Source organism: Callorhinchus milii, unplaced genomic scaffold (genome assembly GCF_018977255.1).
Source record: "Callorhinchus milii isolate IMCB2004 unplaced genomic scaffold, IMCB_Cmil_1.0 Scaffold5, whole genome shotgun sequence".
Lineage (NCBI taxonomy): Eukaryota > Metazoa > Chordata > Chondrichthyes > Chimaeriformes > Callorhinchidae > Callorhinchus > Callorhinchus milii.
This window is the reverse complement of record NW_024704746.1, coordinates 36,901,703-36,921,554: the sequence shown is the minus strand read 5'-3', so window position 1 is coordinate 36,921,554 and position 19,852 is coordinate 36,901,703. Positions and strand designations below refer to the sequence as shown.

General features: G+C 37.0%; 1 protein-coding gene across 1 annotated transcript; it reads right to left on the bottom strand.

Moving 5' to 3' along the window:
* Positions 1-1,272: 1,272 nt before the first annotated feature.
* Positions 1,273-12,042, bottom strand: LOC103185330 (tryptophan 5-hydroxylase 2). The gene is made up of 12 exons (XM_007903765.1): positions 11,967-12,042; positions 11,777-11,803; positions 8,286-8,428; positions 7,780-7,963; positions 6,247-6,347; positions 5,220-5,287; positions 4,291-4,487; positions 4,050-4,185; positions 3,675-3,801; positions 2,568-2,663; positions 2,336-2,469; positions 1,273-1,447 (listed from the first exon to the last, which is right to left on the bottom strand). Exons 1-12 carry the CDS (start codon positions 12,040-12,042, stop codon positions 1,273-1,275), a joined length of 1,464 nt encoding a protein of 487 aa, XP_007901956.1.
* Positions 12,043-19,852: the final 7,810 nt, after the last annotated feature.

Genomic DNA, 19,852 nt, shown 5'->3' with positions numbered 1-19,852 from the left:
ATAACTATTAGTCTTCCTCTCACTGTGCTTCTTTTCAACCTAAAACCTTAGTACACAAATTAATAGAAAAAGAAAACAATGTTGCTTGCACAATAATGGTTTAACACACAATATTTTATGATTATTACTGCAGGGTGATCACATTATATCAGTGTTTCATCCCCAATAAAGCACATTTCATTCTAACAAGCATAATATTCTCTCATCTGTCAAATGTTGAAACAACAATTTGACTGAAGCAAAAATTCTCCCAGAGGTAATTTCACAAGTGAAGGGTTTTCTTCTGTGATGTGCCTTTCCACCTGCCCGAATACATTTTGAGACTACAATTGACAGTCAGAACATCGCAACCATCTATCTGAAAGTTGCTGAGTTTTGAAAGTTTGCTTTAAACTTCACATGCCCTATTTCAGAAATGGTCAAAATTTACCTTGGTAACAAAGTCTAGCATATGACAATTTCTCATGGGATTGTTTAATAAAGAAACAAATATATTATACTATACAAACTCAAGGGAACCCGCTCTGATCTCATCTACATTTAAATTGGAGTTTATTGTGATATTTGTCCTGTTACTCGTACTGTTAATCTTTGCTCATAAGAAATCCGGTAAGAAATATATGTCTGACCTGCCCTTATAATGCTGTTTGTTGTATGATGTAATTATCAGTTTAACAATTGCAATGAATTTACAGTAAGACACATTTGATGCTGTTCCCCCAGGAGCATCAAAAGGCCTTATTTCACCCTATTTGCTTCAGCATGTATAATACTTAACTTGTGATAGTAGTAGTTCAACACCACTGAATTAATAGATGCGATTTTTGGTTCATCAGGCATCAATGTAAACATTTCATCCGACAAGCATATTGGACCAAGACTGCATGTATAATGCATGCTAAATATGCACTGTTCTCAAGGTAACGGATCACGTTTCCTCACACACTGACTCTTTACAAACTAAAACACACTGATATTATGAGATCACCCATAAAGCAGCGGATTTTTTTCAACATTCAGGACAAATTTTCTCACATTAATGCACGACCAATATTGTTGAATATTATGAAAGAGAAAATGAGACTGATTTTTCCACCACAATCGTTTGTCCCTTTCGGTTATAAAGCATAACCAGCAATTGTAGAAACTAGACTAAAACATCTAAAGACATCTACATGTCTATGGCACAGTAATTACTTCCATTGAATTTGTGGTTACATTGTTGCCAGCAGCTTTAGCATTGAAATGACTGCAAGTGCTTCAGACGCATTATCAAATTCCGATGTGTTTGTCCATTTTCATTAAAGCATCTGACACAATGCACAGATTGCTCCGGATGTCTTGAACAAGCATTTCAATGCTTCTGGAATCCTTCAGTGTCTCGATGCTTTGGGTGTACGAGTTGTAATATACAGAAAATGGACGTTTGACTGACTTTGCAAATTCCCTGCAAGAATAAAAGTATGAGGTGTAATTGAGTTTAGTTAGAAGCTGAAAAAATATTTTTATAATTTCAGGTAAATCTTAACGGTTTGTTGATTGGTTTTGATTACGATCACGGATCATGAGAGAGGCCCAGTTACTAACCATTAAACTGTCTTGCTGTTTTATTATAAATAAAACGCAAAATACTGCAGATGCTAGAAATTTGAAACAAAAACAGAGATCGCTGGCAACACTCAGGAAGTCAGGCAGAAGGTCTGTCTGACCTGCTGAGTGTTCCCAGGAATCTCTGTTTTTGTTGCTGTTTTATCAATTTGTTTTTTATTTAAAAAATGTAGATACAGTAGATTCAATCTAATATGCAGTTATTTTTCAAAGGATTCCTGAATAAAGAAACCAATTTGTGGCTCTATTCATTAACAGTTAAGTTACTATTATTAGAAAATGTATTGAAGGCTGAAATGAAAGTGACCTTATCCAATAAGGGGCACTACCAACTTGCAAAAAATGTTTTTTTTGTTTGGAAAAGAGAACAAGAAAAATAGAATGATGTGCTTGTCATTATAGCGACAACATGCCCAAGATCCACAATGATCCATTTCAAAGTAGTTTACACAATTGCACTGCAGGTATGCAAACAAATATCAAATATATTTGCAAAGTACTTTTTCGCATGAAGACAGGGGCCTTTTAATAGTACAACCAACTTCAATGAAAAGTTGCTTATACAAAATACAATACAATATAAAATTACATTTGTATAGAACCTTTCAGGTCAGGAGAAAATGATTTATTAGTTTATTTGATTACAAATTGCAGTTCAGTTTCTACCCTGATAATACCTAATAATTGAAAGAAATAGAGAACTTTTTTGAAATAAAAATTAACTTGCCTCATTTTCTCTTTGGCTTCCTCAAAACTTTCTGACACAAAATAAGCTTCTTGGAAGGTTGTGATGAGGCATTCCTGAGTACTGGTTGTCTTTGGGTCAAAAGGTTTGACAATCGCCTTGTCGGACAGAGCATGCTGGAAAAGACAATTACATCTAAGGTGGGCACCACTTACTCATCTACGCAAGAACAGTATATTTTATATGGGGAAAAATTCAATACAGCAGAACTTGCCTTGAGTTCTCCAATAGAAGATAAAAGTCCTGCACCATAAGCACGTAGTTGCCCGTCTTGTTTACAGAGCCCAAACTCCACTGTGAAGAAGTAACACTACAGAATGAAGAAATTCCATGTTACTATGGCAGTGCTTAACTCTCTATGAAAAACTAAGAAGGCTCTTGCATTCAATTATATTTCAAACAAAAGCATAAGCAATTCAGTGTTTTATATATTATAGCATATGACGATCAAATAGTTATTTAGACTGAAATCATGTGACAATTCTGAGCACATTCTGAGGTACATCAACTATCACTGCTAGGTAACAGTAACTGTGGCAACAGCATTCCCTCTGTCATTGCATAAACAGACTGTTCTGAATCACCAGACCTGAATCTGCTCATTACCAGCAGTGATATACAGTATATTCTTCTTCTATAGATAGGTTTTTAATACAGAGAAACCCAAACTTGAGAACAGGCGCTCAAGATGATTCCAAAGAAATGTTCTTATGAAGGGTGACTTCAAAAGGGCTTCATTATAAGAAGAACCCTGACATATTAATTCACTTGTTCTTGAATACTTCTTATAGCCATTGTCACACTTTTATGGTGATAGAAATTGCTCTATGAGCGTGCAGCGTTCCCAGCTCTCAGTTACAATAAGTCCTATCCTCATAGTTCCCAGAACACACAGCCCATATGAAATCACTAGAAAATATATGTTAAAGAGAGTCTCACCAACAGAACGTATTGTAAATATCAGAGAAACGAGAAAGAAACTTGCAAAGTGGGTGTGTTAATTATCATTTGTCATAACTACCACCTTATTGATAATTGCAGTCAACAAGGTCAGTTGACAACTCAACAAAAAAAATGCTGGTTTATGCTGGTATCCTGCAAACCAACGCTCCAATGTGTTGACCCAAGCACTGCAAGTGTAATTGTGAGCTCTGGTGGCTGCAGACCCAACCATTGAGTCGGAGTGGGACACAGGGGAGTTTCATTCCTGCAGCCATTGTTATCAACTGGCTTTTTCATCAAAAGAGTATCACATATGAATACTGTATAAAGTAGCTCATTCAAATTTGTGAGTGATGATATTAAATAAGAGCTGACTTACAGTGGCTAACTTGTGAACATCTTCGTTGGATGCAGCAAGAGAGGCAAGACCTAGTTCTTGTGAAAACTGTGCAAATTTTGGATCTGCCAGGAGTGGTACATGTCCCAGCAGTTCATGGCAAGTGTCTCTGAGAGGGATGTATTGGGAAAAGGGTTATATTGTGCACCGATACATAGCAACCCACAATATTTAATTCCGAAACAGTTTTAAAGATTAATTCTGACAGGAATAACTCAACTATTGCTTTAGACTGTTATTCAAATGAAAATTCATAATAAAGTTTCTTAGAAAAACATGAATGCTCTATCAGATATTGATTGAATGTATCTGAACAGCACCAACATGGCTTGGATTCCATGATAATCAGGAACTCACGGTTCTGGTGTGTAAAAGGGATCTGAGCTGTGCCGTACATATTGAGTGCAGTGGAAAACTCGAAAAGCTAATCCTGCTAAAAAGTCTCTTGGAGACAGGTATCCAGCCACTGGTCTTACTGTAAAGCCTGATCGATCTGAAACATGGAAAAAATATAGCTTTGCTTAAACTCAACCCCAAAATAAAGGGAAACAAAAGTATTAGCATGCCCTGAAAGACGTTCAAATTCAGTCACCCATACCTTTCAAAAATACAGAAACATCTTCCAGCTGTGGGATATTATCCTCTCTGTAGCCACAATATTTCGTTAGAAGAGGGAAATTCTTAAGGTACTCCTGGCAAGCATGAGTTGGGTAAAGTTTTGTCAGTTCTCTGAATACTGTGCCCCAGGTCTTAATTTCTTCTTCTATGTATTCCACTCTAGGAATGGGCTGACCACTGGATGGCAGTAAAGGGAAAGATTGCTTTATCAGTTGAAACATCATGCTTTATGAATTGGCATGACATCACCTGATTTCTATCAGCTGGTTATTGTGACTAAGCTTTGTTTCTTTGTTATTAATCCAGTATTTTACATTGATATTGCCACTTCACCCCCATTTTGTATCAGAGTAGCTCAGTTGGTAGAACTCTCGCCTCTGCGTAAGAAGCCTGTGGGTCCAAGCTCCACAGGAGGACTTGAGCTCATAGTCTAGGCTGACTTGGTGCATTGCTGGGGGAGTGCTGCATTATCAGCGGTACTATACATTGAATGAGTTGTTAAAACAAGATCCTGTCTGCCTATTCAGATGGACATTAATGATCTGATGACACTATTCGAAAAGAGAAGAAAGTTTTTCCCAATGTCTAGGCCAACAATCCAGGTAAATTGGTCATTTACTCATGGCTATTTGTGGGACCTTACTGTGAGCAAACTGGCTGCCTTCATGCTTATAAAAAACAGTCACTGTATTTGATGATAATTCCCTGCAAAAAGCTTTGACGTTATATCAAATTCTTATTCATCACTTATGAGCTGTGGGAGCGCAGTTCCCTTACTGACCGAGTCAGTAAAATACAGAGACTGAACTTAGGCCCTCCGTACTCTGTAGCTACTCACTGAATAATGTTAATGACAATGGTAGATCCTAGATTTTATTAAAAAAATTAGAAAATGTTTTTGTTACTTACTACTTGTAATTCATTGCAACATCCACAAAATACTTTCTTCTCCTTCTGTAGACATTGTCCTTAAAGCCCTACAAATAAACAGAGATTAAAGCAATTCACTGAAGTGGATTACATGCTTTGCTACCAGCAGAGTACAATAAAACCCAAATGAAAACAACAGAAATTAGGAATTTATAATGTTACATGAATAAATTGTAACTGTTTCATGAAATAATTATATTCACTGAGGGAAGAAGCCAGATGTTCAGAATTGCAATGATGAAATAACTGATACTCTATATTTTTCATGCATCAGAGTACAGTCTCATTACATCCATTGTGCAATGTCAATTTATTTAAAGCACCAAACTGATGAACTATCTCAGATTCTAAAAATGCAATGTTAAAAATTCTGTTTGCACATCAGCTAAACATTTTGTTCATTTATAACAATAAATGTTCTAAACTAACTTAGTCTTGGCTGAGCCCCCCAGCCCGCTCTGCACTCCCATCAGTGACTAAGACTTTGGTTTCTCCAACCCTAAACTCTGGAACTCCTTCCCTCTTCCAATCCTTCTCACCATCTCTCTTTCCACCTCTTAATCCCCCCCAAAATCCTACCTCTTTGAATATACCTATTGCTACCCCTCTCTCTCTCTCCCCCTTGTATTGGTTTTGGGTATATTTCTGGGAATCCCAAGGTCACCTAACATTTGGATTTTATATTGTGAAAATATAGAAAAATATGGTTGGATCATTTCTTATCTCACTAAATGGTGATCAACCCCATTGCTGTGAACATCTCCAAGATGTTACCCGACATGAGGAGCTCTGTATAAATGCAAGTTCTTGTAATATCTAGCATTTATAGAACAATAACCCATGCATTCTCTCTGCAAAAGGGAACAAAGAAAGTCTTCTGCGGTGTTTGACTAAGGATTGTATTTGAACCTGGATCTGACCAAGTGACACCAGTGTCAGAGAGGAGTGCTGTTATCTGCTGGCACCTTAGACAATATTTCCTTTGTTAAATTGAAGAGTCACTCACTGGGTGATCTGCATCCAATTCTGAGCCATACATCAAGACTCTCCGGGAAGTTTTATCTAATTCAGCAATCTTTCTAGGAAACCAGGGAACACCATCAGGTCCTACACAATACATTGACAGAAATAAAAGAGATGAACTGCCAGTGCATTTCAAAAGAACCATTAGAAATAAGTTATTATTGAATTACGAAATTCCCCTAAGAATATCTTTATTCCCCTGTGAAAAGTGACTGAAGTTCAAAAGAAAATCCTTATGTAAATTAGACATATATATATATGGCTGTTCTGATGTTGGGTATATTTCTGGGAATCCCAAGGTCAGCTAACATTCGAATTTTATATATCGTGTGAGAAAATAGATTTAGGATCATTTCTTACCCCCACTAGGTGAAATAAATAATAATAATCCTTGCATTTGATATAGCTCTTTTCATGTCTTCTAGACGTCTCAAAGCGCTTCACAGAATATGTATGCTGTATATTTGTAGGCGAAACGTGGCAGCCAATTGCACACAGCAGTGTCCCACAAACAGTCGTGGATTGAAAATGACCGATTTATTATTGTTTCGTTTTTTGGAGGGATTATTATCAGGCGTTTGGAGTAAGGAAACTTGCCCAAGGTTTCGCCCTGCCTGGAATTGAACCCAGGTGTCTCGCTTGCAAGGCGAGTGCTCTAACCACTCAGCTACAGAACTCCACTGTCATTGTACCAATAAATAGTGGCACACGAGACAAGTTATAAATACAATTGAACTTCCGCTCAACGTGGAAAATAAATAGATTTTGACCAAAATGAAAAGATGCTGTTTTTGCTATGATGATAACGTGGGAAGTTTTATCATTTCTATTATCTTTGGTAAAACTCACTTGTTTTTACACAAACCAATAACCTTGAAATAATCCTATTGCAGCTATTGCTTGCATCTCGAGCTACAGTCTTTGAATTTTGGAATTTTGCAACCCATTTTTATTACCTTCAATTACATTAGGCATAATATCTTCTTGCTTATTACAGACACATGACTGCAATGAGTAACATAAATGCAACAGTGTGAAGTTCTGATTGATCATGACTGACATTGACATGATTGTAGTTTTTGTGTTATCTATTATATGTGGACTCCTGTTGCTTAGTGGTTAGGACACTCGCCTCACAAGCAAGAGACCTGGGTTCAATTCATGGCAGGACAAAATGTTGGGCATGTTGCCTTATTCCATATGCCTCTGTTTACCTAGAAGTAAGTAGGAACCTGTATGTTGGGGGATCGCATTTCCAGGGGTAATTATTCCTTCAAAAAAAAATTGGTCACTTCAATCCATGACTGTTTGTGGGACACTGCTGTACACAATTGGCTGGTCCATTTTGCCCACAAAGTATACAGTCAATTCACTTTACAGTATATTCTGTGAAGTGGTTTGAGACGTCTCTAAAAGGTGACAAGGCGCTATATCAATTGCGAGGATTATTATTATTATTTCTGACCAACATAAGAATTCATATCAGTTTTATGTACATTGCTGCAGGAGCCCTTACCTTCCTCCTCTATCGAGCTGCAGACTGGTGGTTTCAGGGAGATGACGGTTGTCTGGGCCTTCAGCAACTGGATGAGTTCACTGAACTCTTCTTTTGTGCTGATACAGTCCACAAATATCTCAATTTCTGAATCCCTCTTCCTTGACTTTCTGGACTCTATATGAACTAGATTGATATTTTTCTCCTGATGAAAACACAGTTTAATTGAAAAGGTAACTTTTTATCAAAGGCATAATCCACCAACTCTTTTGGTAGGAATGAAACAACAGCAGTTTAAAGCTTTATCTTTAAAATCATACTCTTATTTGTGTATTGAAACAATCTTCAAATTTATGACATAAGTATCTTATGATGGGTGGAAATCTGCAAAGATTTGAAAGATCCCCTTGGTTGCTATTGTCACTTAGTTACAAAATTTTGCTTTCAGCGGCACAAATTGCAATACTGCAAAACATTTGTCTGTAGTTTCTAAATAGTATGAAGAGCTGAGTTAGTGATATACGTACTTGAAATATTTTGAGGGCTCTGACTAGTCCACCAACTTCATTCTTCAAGGCAAACACAATTGTTGTCCTTGCACCTTCGCTGAAGGTCTCACTCCTGCAGTTTTCCTTGTTGACTTTCTTCTCTTCACATTTGCTGGAATATGCTTTCATCACCTGCAAAAAATTGACGGGAATCAGAGGATTAAATTTGGATCTTCTCCTTGTCATCTCTCTGTCTGAGGCAGCAATCAATTATATTGTAAATAAGGGTGGAGGGCAGTGGGGGCAGGAAGGTGATCGAAGGCACGGTCGAAGAGGACGATCTTGCGATGGGTCTTGAAGGAGGCAAGGGATGGGGTGAGGTGGAAGGACTGCAGGATGGAGTTCCAGAGATCTGCAGCCTATGGAGGGAATAGCTGGGGAGGCCGGCAAGTAGGGAGTTTGCATAGTCAAGCCTGGATGTTATGAATGCGTGTATGAGGGTATCAGTGGCCTGCGGTGTGAGACGGTGGAACCGAGCAATGTTGTGGAGGTGGGGGAAGGCAGAGAGGGTCATGGCATGGGTGTGGGGTAGAAAGGATAGTTGCGGGTCAAACAAGACACCAAGGTTCCAGACTGGCTCAGTGAGGTGGAGTGTGCATCCTTGGATGGCAATGCTGTCAGCACCTGAGCAGGTGTGGAGGCGCTGACAGGAGACAATCAGGAGGGCCTTGATCTTGTTGACATTCAAATATAGAAAGTTAGCTCTCATCCAGGACTTGATGTCTGACAGACATTCTGTCGGGACAGCAGTGGTCCTGGACTCAAGGGTGGAGGCAGAGAGATAGAGTTGGGTGTTATCCGTGTAATGTATAAAGTGTAGTGATAAGAGTATTTTAGAGGCCTCTTTAAAATACAATCCACACATTTAACTGCAATATATTTGTGAATGAACTCAGAAGCAAATGAATAAACTCCAGATATTTAGTAGTTTTATTCCAGCTTGTCTGAAAATGCCAGCAAAGTTATGTCATAATATACTTATCTATTTTAAAAAGAAAATGTTGAGAAACGAGAGATTGGATGAGTAGCTAGATGAATAAAAGGAAATGTCCTGCTTTAAAAAAAATCTATATATAATTTCCCAAAACATATTTGTTTATATCTATTCGGTCATCTCCCCCCTCCCTCTCTCCCTGGCTTAGGGTCAGACTTCGCCACTGTCAAGCGCTCCGGGATGCTACCCTCCATGAAGGGCGCTATATAAATGCAAGTTGTTTTTGTTGCTATCTAATGTTTTCTCATTTGTCTCTATCTATCTGACTCAGGATTAACAAACACACCCATTATTTCACATCTAGTGTGACTTGCTCTATTACTAACATTATGAATATAATACCACATTTAAATGAGTGAGGTATGGAACAACAATTACAAACAGGCTTCAAATTATTGGTAGTAAATGATTGGGGGCATTTTATTGTAGCCTGATTGTCTACTAAATAAAGACACCACACAGAGGAACCAACATGGACAAAGTCCTGCTTCTCAAATCAGCTACACGTTTTGAGGAAGCAATAAGCAGAGGATACGCATCCAACTAATTGGATTTTTAGAAGATCTTTGATAAAGCTCTGCTATGTGAGGCTTGTAAGGAAGTCTGAAGCTCACAGCATTACTGGCAAACTCTTCAAAATATTTCTTTACCCAGAGGTATTCACGACTGGAACAGATTGTCAGGAATGTTCGTAAAGACTGAGATGCTAAACTCATCTAAAAAAATAGCTTCATGGTGTGATGGGAAAAATGGTATGGTGGATATTCTGAAAAGATGAGATCAAATTGGCTGAAGTGCCTTCTTCGTTCTAACCAATCTTTTGATGTTGTGAACTAGTTTGAAAATGGATGTTCTCATAGAAAACAGAAGCTAATCATAAATGGAAAAATCTCTTGGGAAGCAAAAATGGGATGATTTCTGAAAGGTTTGTCTGCTGTTCAAACTATTTTTAAATGGAATGAGGGGGTGAACTTCCTGCAACAATTTTTTCTGAAGATGTCAAACTGTGTGACCAGGTGACTGGTGTACTGATAGCATTCAAAGAGATCTATCTAAATTGAGTGGGTGTGTTGAGGGATGACAGATGTCTTTTGATTTTAAAAAATGCATGCTTTTGCACAATGTTCCAGGAAATATGAATACTGTGCACAAAAGATGTCGAAGGTAGGAGATGAAAAGAGCTTGAGTGTGACTATTGAACTTATATCTCTATCCCCCAGTGCCTTCGCCTTGCCTCCTCCCTTTCCTCCTTCAAGGCCGGTCTCAAGACCTTTCTCTTTGACCGTGCCTTCAGCTCTCCTCTCGACTCTCTACCCCCTCCTCGCTCCCTCCCTTCCCTCCCCTCACCCTGACCATTTCCCCCAATGCTCAGGTCCTGACCCAACTGTACAGCGCCTTGGGACGTCCTCCCGACGTGAAAGGCGCTCAATAAATGGAATCTTGTTGTTGTTGTTGTTATACCCAAGTCAAAACAAAGGCAGGATCGAGAAGGCTGAACGGAGGCTGGTATGCATCTCAATAATGGTTGATTGCAAATCAAATCAAGTTACTTTACCCCATGTAAACTATTAATAATATCAATGATGTCCCAGTGTAGGGCCAGGTACCAATCGAGCTGGCAGTATCTAGTTATACTCCATCCTGCTGCATACACAGGCAGAGCTCTGAACTTGTTTACTTGTTTATGTGTTTACTTTGATCAAAACGTATAATTATTTGGGGAGGACAAGTTTGCAGGGCTATGGGGAGACAGCTGGGGAGTGGGATTGAATAACTCTTTTCAAAGAGCCCGCACAGACACAATGGGCCAAATAGCCTCCTTCTGTGCTGTATAATTCTATGATTCTATGATGATCACTTGCATTGTCACTTGCAAGCCAATGTCATATTTTCTAAAATCTCAGTTCTTTCCAATAGCCTCTGTTTTGGTAGAGCTCCTTGAATCAATGACTGCAATTGTTTACCTTTTTATGCACTTGAGTCATGTACAGTATACAAAAAGCATATTTACTTCTTGTTCAAATTCTCTCTTTGGGGAGTTCAAATGTGATGAATGGCATTTCCAATAATGTGAATAATCTATAATAAACTCATAAATTATTATGACCAATATTATTATTTTATTACTATTATGAACCAAAAATCCTTCTCTCGCTTCACTCCATAATAACACTTTTCATAAGTTATTACTGCATATCACCGTTCATAATTCAATTTCTAACACACACATATGCACCCATTGGTAAACATATTGTAATTTTCTCAGTGGGAGAAAGTTACTCCCAACTATTACAGGTCAATTTTGCAAAGTTTCAGTGAAAACCTTTTGATGACAGATATAATCAACAAGCTGGCTTTTTAGAAATGTGAACATTACACTGTAAAACTCTCAACGTGGGTTATTTTACACTTATTTGGTTAATCCTCAAAAGAATTAAGTGAGAAGAAACTAAAACCCCAGAAACCTATAACTAGCACTGATTTACTGTAAACGGTGCCATCCCTAAATTTACAAAGTACAGTATTCATCAGACAGTGCAGTGCAATTGTGCCCCAAATAGGAATAAAGTTGCATGTTGTCACTTCTCTTATTATCCAATTTCATTTAAACAATTGATACAATTTGTTAACATTATGCTGGACTTTAGTCAACCTCGGTTGTCCACTCACCTGGTCATCCAGTAAGGCAGAGTCCAGAGATCTTCCTCTCTTTGCGTAGTATTTACTTCCAATCAGCATCATTTTGGCGACGTAAAAGGGGTAAAAGATCTTGAAGGTTAGAAAGAGAGAGGGCTTTGCTCTTCAATAACTGCAGCACCAGTCAAGGCGACTGATGTTCTCTCCTAGGAGCTGCAGCTGTTTAAATACGCTCCATTTTAGATGGATTGATAAAAGTCACGCATTGCATCTCTGCATCCCTGTCATCACGGAAATGGATTATCCTCACCAAGTTGATCTCTTCCTCCACAAGAATTGTGAACATAAGAAAATTGTTATGCCATCCATCAGCTTGCTTTGTACAGAGCAATAAAAAAAAGTTCTATCAATTTCAGTGTTGGACTTTTGCTGTCTCCTGTGTCTGATGGGAATTCAATACACAGATGTTTTGGAGCATTTGCATCAAATCTGCAAGGAAATCTGACTAAATAAATCCTTCAAATATATTGAAATCTTGGCTTTAGATTTGTATTGAAAGAATGCAAATTCATAATTTTATTTGAACAGACACCAGTTTACCATATTATGCCTTATTATGGCAGGGATAAGTTTTTTTAAAAAAGTGATTTGATTCACGAGATGAATGCTGAAAGAAGTTAGTTTTGTGTTTCAGGTTGTAATAAAATAAGTGAATAAACCAAAAAATTTACAAGACTCTGCATGTTTTCGGTTTAAGGTTCATCCTAATTCATTTCAATGTGGCTTTAGGAAACCTACAACCTCGTGAAGATTGACTGACTTAGCCAAGCATGTACTGCATTTTCAAACAAACTGTTTTAATTCAAGCTTCACCTTATCCGCTCCCACACACAAAAAAATAAACTGTAATACATCAAAAGAACAAAATATTTCATTTCCGTGTCGCCCTTTTGCCAAGCAGCAACTTCTTGAAGAGCAGCAGAAAAGAAATTTACACAAAGGTTTAAGTATCTAACCCAAATGCGAATAGATACCTATTCTGTTACCCTCTCATTTCATTAGAGAGATCGCAATCTATTATGACTCATTTTTACAATGAACTTTACTGTAATGTATTCAAAGGAACACCTATCTCTTCAGCACATTGATTTGAAAAAAAATCTTTTAATCCTTTCTATGTGTTTGGAAAGGGTGCCAAAATCCCAGAGTTTGATGATCAATGGCTAGTTAAATGATATCCTTACAACACCAGCATGAAGATTTACAGTGAAAGGGAAAACTGCATCTAATCAACCTGTCTGTCAATATGACTGACAATCAGCAGTGCAGTCCGCGTGCCCAATGTTACACCTTTTCGAGTCGAACTTTATTCCTGTCTTAAAGTAGCATTTTTTTATTGTCATTTGAATAGGTATTGATGGTGCTGCTCATATTCTTGCATCAGTGAAAATCACAGAACTGGGAAATGCTGTTTCTAGGAAGTTGTACTCCAAAGCACAGGTGTACTATTCAGTTTGTTGGATCTCAACTCAAACACCCCAACCTGACAACCACAACTACACCAACTTATTTCTTTTCCCAGTGTCCTTTTTACACTTCTTGTCTCTTTTGTACTTGTCCTTAATTCTTAAAGTGATATCACCAGTGTTGAAGCACGGTTGGTGAGTTTGCTGCAGTGCATTCTGTAATAAGTACACACTGCAGTTGTAGTGTGTTGGTGAGAGGGGGCGTTGTATGATGATTAGCATGCCAGTCAAGTAAATTGCTTTCTCCTGAATTATGTTAAGCTTCTTAAGGGTTGTTGTGGCTTTACCGCAAGAAGTAGTGTATGTTTCATTGCGCTCCTGACTTCAACATCAAAACAGACTGAAGTGGCTGTTTAATTTATCCCCAGGATATTGTAATTCCTCCACTGTATTAGTTTGACCGTACTTTCAGTTATTTTTCCCCTCTCTACTTCCCTTGGCTCCCACCCTCAGATTGGGTGCCAAGCCAGGACTTTCAAACATCTTGGGACATCCTCCCGATGTGAAAGGCACTTTATAAATGCAAATTTGTATTATATTGACATTTGCTCCTTCTACACAAATCATCAAAATATAAATCAATAAAGTGGTAGAAAAATTGAAAATACTACTTTCCTTCTGAATTGTTGTGTTGTAAGATTTGCCTGAGGTGGGAATGGAACACTTTCTGGGTACTCCAATGACAGGTGTAGTATTGGATAGACTTAAACAAAACTATATTAACTTGTGTTTTGTTCAAGTAATGCACCTGGACTTCAAGCTCTGGTCAATTTCCCTTCTAAAATTATTTCAAATAATCCTTGCATGTGATATAGTGTCTTTCAGAAATCTGCTGAGTGATAATCACAAAACCAACTTACCACTAAAAATGTCAATACTTTTTTAAAATGCAAAAATATTCAAACCAAAAGAATATTTTAGTAGAAACTGAGGTTCAGATATGAAGAGAAAAATATTCCAATACATTGTATGCAAATCTTTCTTGTTACATATCTAGGTATTGTGGACAATAAAAATTGATAAAATCTTAGCATCAGATTTGAATTGAACGTCAATACTTTGGAGAGGAAATGAAAGGATACATATCACCAGCTTTGGTCTCTAGCAGGAGCGATTTCACCAACTCTATGACGCAGGACAAGAGCAGTTTATTGATACATTTCAAAATCAGATAGATGTGAGGAAAACATTCATTGGAGTACTGTATATCTAAGTAAAGGTTTGCTTTAGTGAGCAGAATGTGTGAAAAAGGATTTCAATGCCAGTTGGGTGATCCTAGTTCAAGCTTATTTCCAGTGCATAGTTTTACCTTGTTACCAATGCATAGAAATGACCGTCTTTAAAAAAACGATTGTCTTAAAATCATAAATAAATGTGACATATTTCTACTCTCAGTAGATTACAATCATAATTCAGCCCTCGTGTTCATTAAAAATTAAGAGTGTTGAATTCTTTGACATCAGGATGATTTTGAAAGTAAATTTGTCAGTATTTTGGCCTATGAGTTATAATTAAAATTATGAGTTTATTATAAACATATATAATCAAATATATATTACATACCAAAAGGACTTAAATTGCCTTAGACTTACTATTTTGCACCATTTTAATGTATGAAATATTAACTTTGAGTCACTGATGTTTACATAATCAGAAGTACAGTTTCTATTGAGACAAAATGCAAATAATTTAGCAGAATATCAGGGCTCTAGGTGCTGCAGGATTTCAATAAAACTTTTTTCCACAATACAAGCACTAAATCTTCAAACTAATGAGATAAGCACCTTGGAGAAAGGACACATTTCAGCAAACAACACCGCAGAAAAAAATGTGAGGCACAAACAAAGAAAGATTATCACGATAGGGTTGTGGTAATTTCCTGAGCAACAGGAAATTAAATGCTAAAAGAACACTAACGCTCTGCTCAACATCCCTGAAGGAAATTGTCAGTGCAGCATGGGGTGTGTAAAAAAAAAGATTTTCTGTGCCTTTAATAAATTTGCGAATACATCTATTATTATTAATGGCAACTATAGTATAAATATACCATGAATAACCCATCATGGAGTATGAACTCTCAAGACCATATGATGTTTTTACTCATCAGACAAAAATGAACGCATAAAAATTGAATCTATTTATAATCAGTGTCCACATCCTCCCAGGCTAAGAAAGGGTAGTCAATCAAGAACTAACATCCTCATCGTATTTGAAAAGGCAAGCGAAAGATGCTTTAACTCAAGCTTTTCTTTTTTTGTATTTGTTTTTTCTCATCGTACACATCCATTCAGTGAACCAATCATCAAGTTGGATCTTTCAGTTCCCAGTAAAATTTCCTTTGTGGTTCCTGTTAAATGGGTCTTATCTTTCCTGACATTTTACTGAAAACTGAAAGATCCAGAGAATAATAGATGAAGGAGGTCAAAACAACCTAGAGGCCAGACAGAACATATTTTAGAACATACAGGAAAAAAACAGCTAAGAACTGGGAGTCATACAAAAGTTAGTTGAGAATAACAAAAATAAACATTGGAAGAGTTAACAGCCCATTGGATAGGCAGTCGACAGAGTTACTCCCAACAGGAAATAGCGAGAAATTTAGAGAAATGTCTAAGGCAGTGGGCAGAGGATGAATCACCAGCTAGTTCCTTTAAAACATGAGTATACATTTTAGAGGATTAGTAAGCAATATTAAAGTAGGGTTTTGGACATAAAATAAAAGGAGATAAAAATGGTGCATTTACAGAATTCACTCACCTGTGCGTGGAGTACATTGTGATATAATGCCAAGGGCAAAAATCACAACAAGATATTTCGGTAGTGACTGCACCATCATGGAAGTCAACTAAAGTTAGCAAATTTGTTTTTAAAAATGAAAATTTGGTGAAAATTGCTTTTTAAACCAATTGAATTTCATCCCAAAACAATGAGAATTTAATTGGGGAAAATTGGTAAGAACTATTCTAATGGTCCATGAGGATTAAACCACGATACAGCATCAAATTAACTTTTCATCAGTCCCAATAAATTAAAGCTACATACGTTTGGGCACAGGAATCTCTAACATTTTATAGAACTCATTAAAACATACACTAAAGCTCTGCTAGATTTTTTAGGAACCTATGAAACAGGAATTATATAAGTACAGGATAGAAAATATCACCCAGTTGGTTAATAAGGAATGAGGCACAAAGCTGGGAACTTCAGTAGTTACCCCATGAGTACCTCAGCAGGTCAACTATAAGATTCTGGTTCTTCAAATCCTTCCATAATCTCACCCAACTGTATCTATGCAATCTTTTCCAGGCCAAGAATGCAGCCCACACTCATTGATCTTCTGACAGATATGTTGTCCATTCCCTTTGGTATACAATCAGTCTTCATGCCCTTGCCACTCTGGAACTCTTCCAAAACTACTTAGCCTTGCTGTCTTCTTTCTCTGCCATTGTAACCTTCCCTAAAACATCTCTTTTAAAACCTGTTGTTAGCCAAAAAAAATCCACAAGGCCCAATGGTCAAGTTTCCATATCAGTAAAGCTACATTGTTTAAAAAAAAATTTCCTGCAGTTGAGAGGATTGACAGCAAAGGAGGCAATACGTTACGGATTGCAAAAGATGACTTCAGGAGAGATACCATGAAATATTTCTTTACCGAGGGTAATTAACGACTGGGCCTGCTTACCAGGAAGGGTTGTTGAGGACAGGAATCACTTAGAAATCAGTCTGATGCTGTGACAGGATAGTAGGTTGTGTTCAAATGGGCTGAAGGGCCTTCAACTAAACCCCTCAGTATCTTGTGAACTGAACCTTTTGTCAACATCCTTCCTATTTGTTACCAAGTTGTGCGCACAAAGGGAATTGATGTTTAAGTGGACTGATGCAATTAAATGATGAATGACCTTTCTTAGAGCAGATTATGATCTGCATTAAAAAGCACCAGAGGCACACTCCAGGCCTGCTTTGCCCAAATCAGCATAATTTACTCTAAGAGTGATTTTAACTAAAATATTCTTATATTGTCAGGGGGCAACAGACTGACTGAGCAAATGAAATTCAGGTTTTGTTAAAATAAAAAGGAAAGCTGGGAATAGAGGGACCTGAACTAAAATTTGGACACACTGGAAATCCACAGCAGGTTTAAACCAAGATCGACATGAAAAATCCATGTGAGCCAAAATGTCAAGAAGTATCTTTTTTTTTTCAGATGCTGATTGTCGATTTACATCCCCTTCCATTTTTATTTCACCCTTTGTTAATATTGTGGAGTCCTGTAGCTCAGTGGTTAGAGCACTCGCTTTGCAAGTGAGAGACCTGAGTTCAATTCCAGGCAGAGGGCGAAACCTTGGGCAAGTTTCCTTACTCCACATGCCTAATAATAATCCCTCCAAAACAAAAACAATAATAAATTGGTCATTTTCAATCTACGACTGTTTGTGGGACATTGCTGTGCGCAATTGGCTGCCGCGTTCGCCCACAAATATACAGTCAATTCACTTTACAGTCTATTCTGTGAAGCGCTTTGGGACGTCCTCCCGACGTGAAAAGCGCTATATCAAATGCAAGGATTATTATTATTATTATTATTTCTTTGGAAATGTTCAAAACAAACCATTAAGATCAGCAAGCTTGAGAAGGGTTCAAAAATTGGTCACTTCAATCCACAACTGTTTGTAGGACACTGCTGTGTGGAATTGGCTGCTGCGTTTTGGTCACAAAATATAGTCAATTCACTTTACAGGATATTCTGTGAAGCGCTTTGAGATGTCTCAATGACGTGATGAGGTGCCATATCAAAGGCAAGGTTTATTATTATATTACATTACAGCCCACTTGGAAAGGATTGTCCAAGAGGGCAGTGTAGTTACAATATTGGCTGGAAGAAGGAATTCTTTGGGGACTTTCGTGGGGCTCAGAGCCTTTACCAGTTTTATTTTCCATGTTTTTATACTGCAGCCAACAGTAGTGAATGCATGGAAATATTTTTCACTAATACCATATTGAGCTCCCCAAAAAAGCTCCCCTGTGAAGACACACAGAATATGAGAGAGAATAGTTATATATTTACTTTTGTACAAGTTATCAGAATACAAAATTTCAGCCTTTTTACAATAGTTAGAAATTTTGCCAACTGTACATTCCCAATATAAGGTAAAAATCATGAGATAAATCAGGTTATACATTTGTTGAACATGCTCCATACCATAGATGCAAACATGGATTGAAAATGAAAATTATTAAAAATATTTTCAACAAGTGCTCTCAGCTGATAAACATTATTCAAAGACTTTTTTTGCTTCATTTCTGTTATTAAAAAGGGGTTTAATTCACCAAGCATTGCAGTAAAGACAAATCAAGAAGCTTAATGATCATTTCTTGCAATCTTGGCTCCATTAAGAACCTTATTTGGAAAAAAGGATGAATTAGGATTTTGGAGCCCTGTACTCCACTTTGGATTATGAATTTGCTTTATGAAGTTTTGTGAAAATGGCAAAACAAGGATGTCTGCAGGCAGTAATTTTAATAAGTAATTTCTTAATCATGGTAAACATTATTCAGTTAATACTGTGAATAATAATGCATCACAACAAAATCTGTACGTCTTCTCTTCCCTGTCCTTTTGGATCACTTTTTAGATTGATATTAATTGAGTTGTTGAAACTTTCTTTGCAACACTTCCTTATAGTGTTTCAGTAAATAGTGGCAATCAACTTTATTCAAATTGCCAGAAAAGTGAATACCAAAATGTAACAAGCTCTCAAATATTACAATTTCCTCTTAAATTATAGCAGGGAAAGTTTTTCCAAAAAATATTTTAAACATTAGCAAAATATTCATCTAAAATGATGCACCATCCAGGTTTTCTTCTCAGAAACCAATAAAACTGCAGAAAGTGATCAAATACTAGTTGTTATTCAGATTTCTCCAATGAATAGATAATAGACATATGTTTAGGTTAACTACAACAAATCCCCCACAATTTTCACCATTTATTTATAATAATGAAACACTGATAATGTCTGAGAAATAAATAAGAAATATGGTAATCAGGGCCTCTAAAAGGGAAACACTAATTGAACAGGGTAAGAATTAAACAAATTTTGTCTTCATATTAATTAATAAATAATCTCTTAGCTGTTCAACATTCAGGCAAATGCTTGAGTTGAAAAGGTTTGAGAAATGCTTTTCCAAATGAAGGCCATTATGGTATAAGTAATTAGAAAATGTATATAATAATTAGAAAATGCATATTTTCCAATTATTCAATTTTGTTTTACATTTTAAATTCAGAATTACAGCAGATATATTTCATGTTTTATCAACCCCCTCAAAATCAACTCGATAAATCAAATCCACTCATTATTCCCAACACTGATCTATCACCTGCCAGG

Bases quoted from the DNA above. Each gene is read 5' to 3' on its own strand.
- LOC103185330 (XM_007903765.1), bottom strand. From the start codon at position 12,042: ATGATGCTGATTGGAAGTAAATACTACGCAAAGAGAGGAAGATCTCTG. The intron at 6,348-7,779 runs GTAAGGGCTCCT...TGTATTGTGTAG, and splicing joins CAGCTCGATAGAGGAGGAAG to GACCTGATGGTGTTCCCTGG. The intron at 2,470-2,567 runs GCAAGTTCTGCT...TGTCTTTTCCAG, and splicing joins CTTCTATTGGAGAACTCAAG to CATGCTCTGTCCGACAAGGC.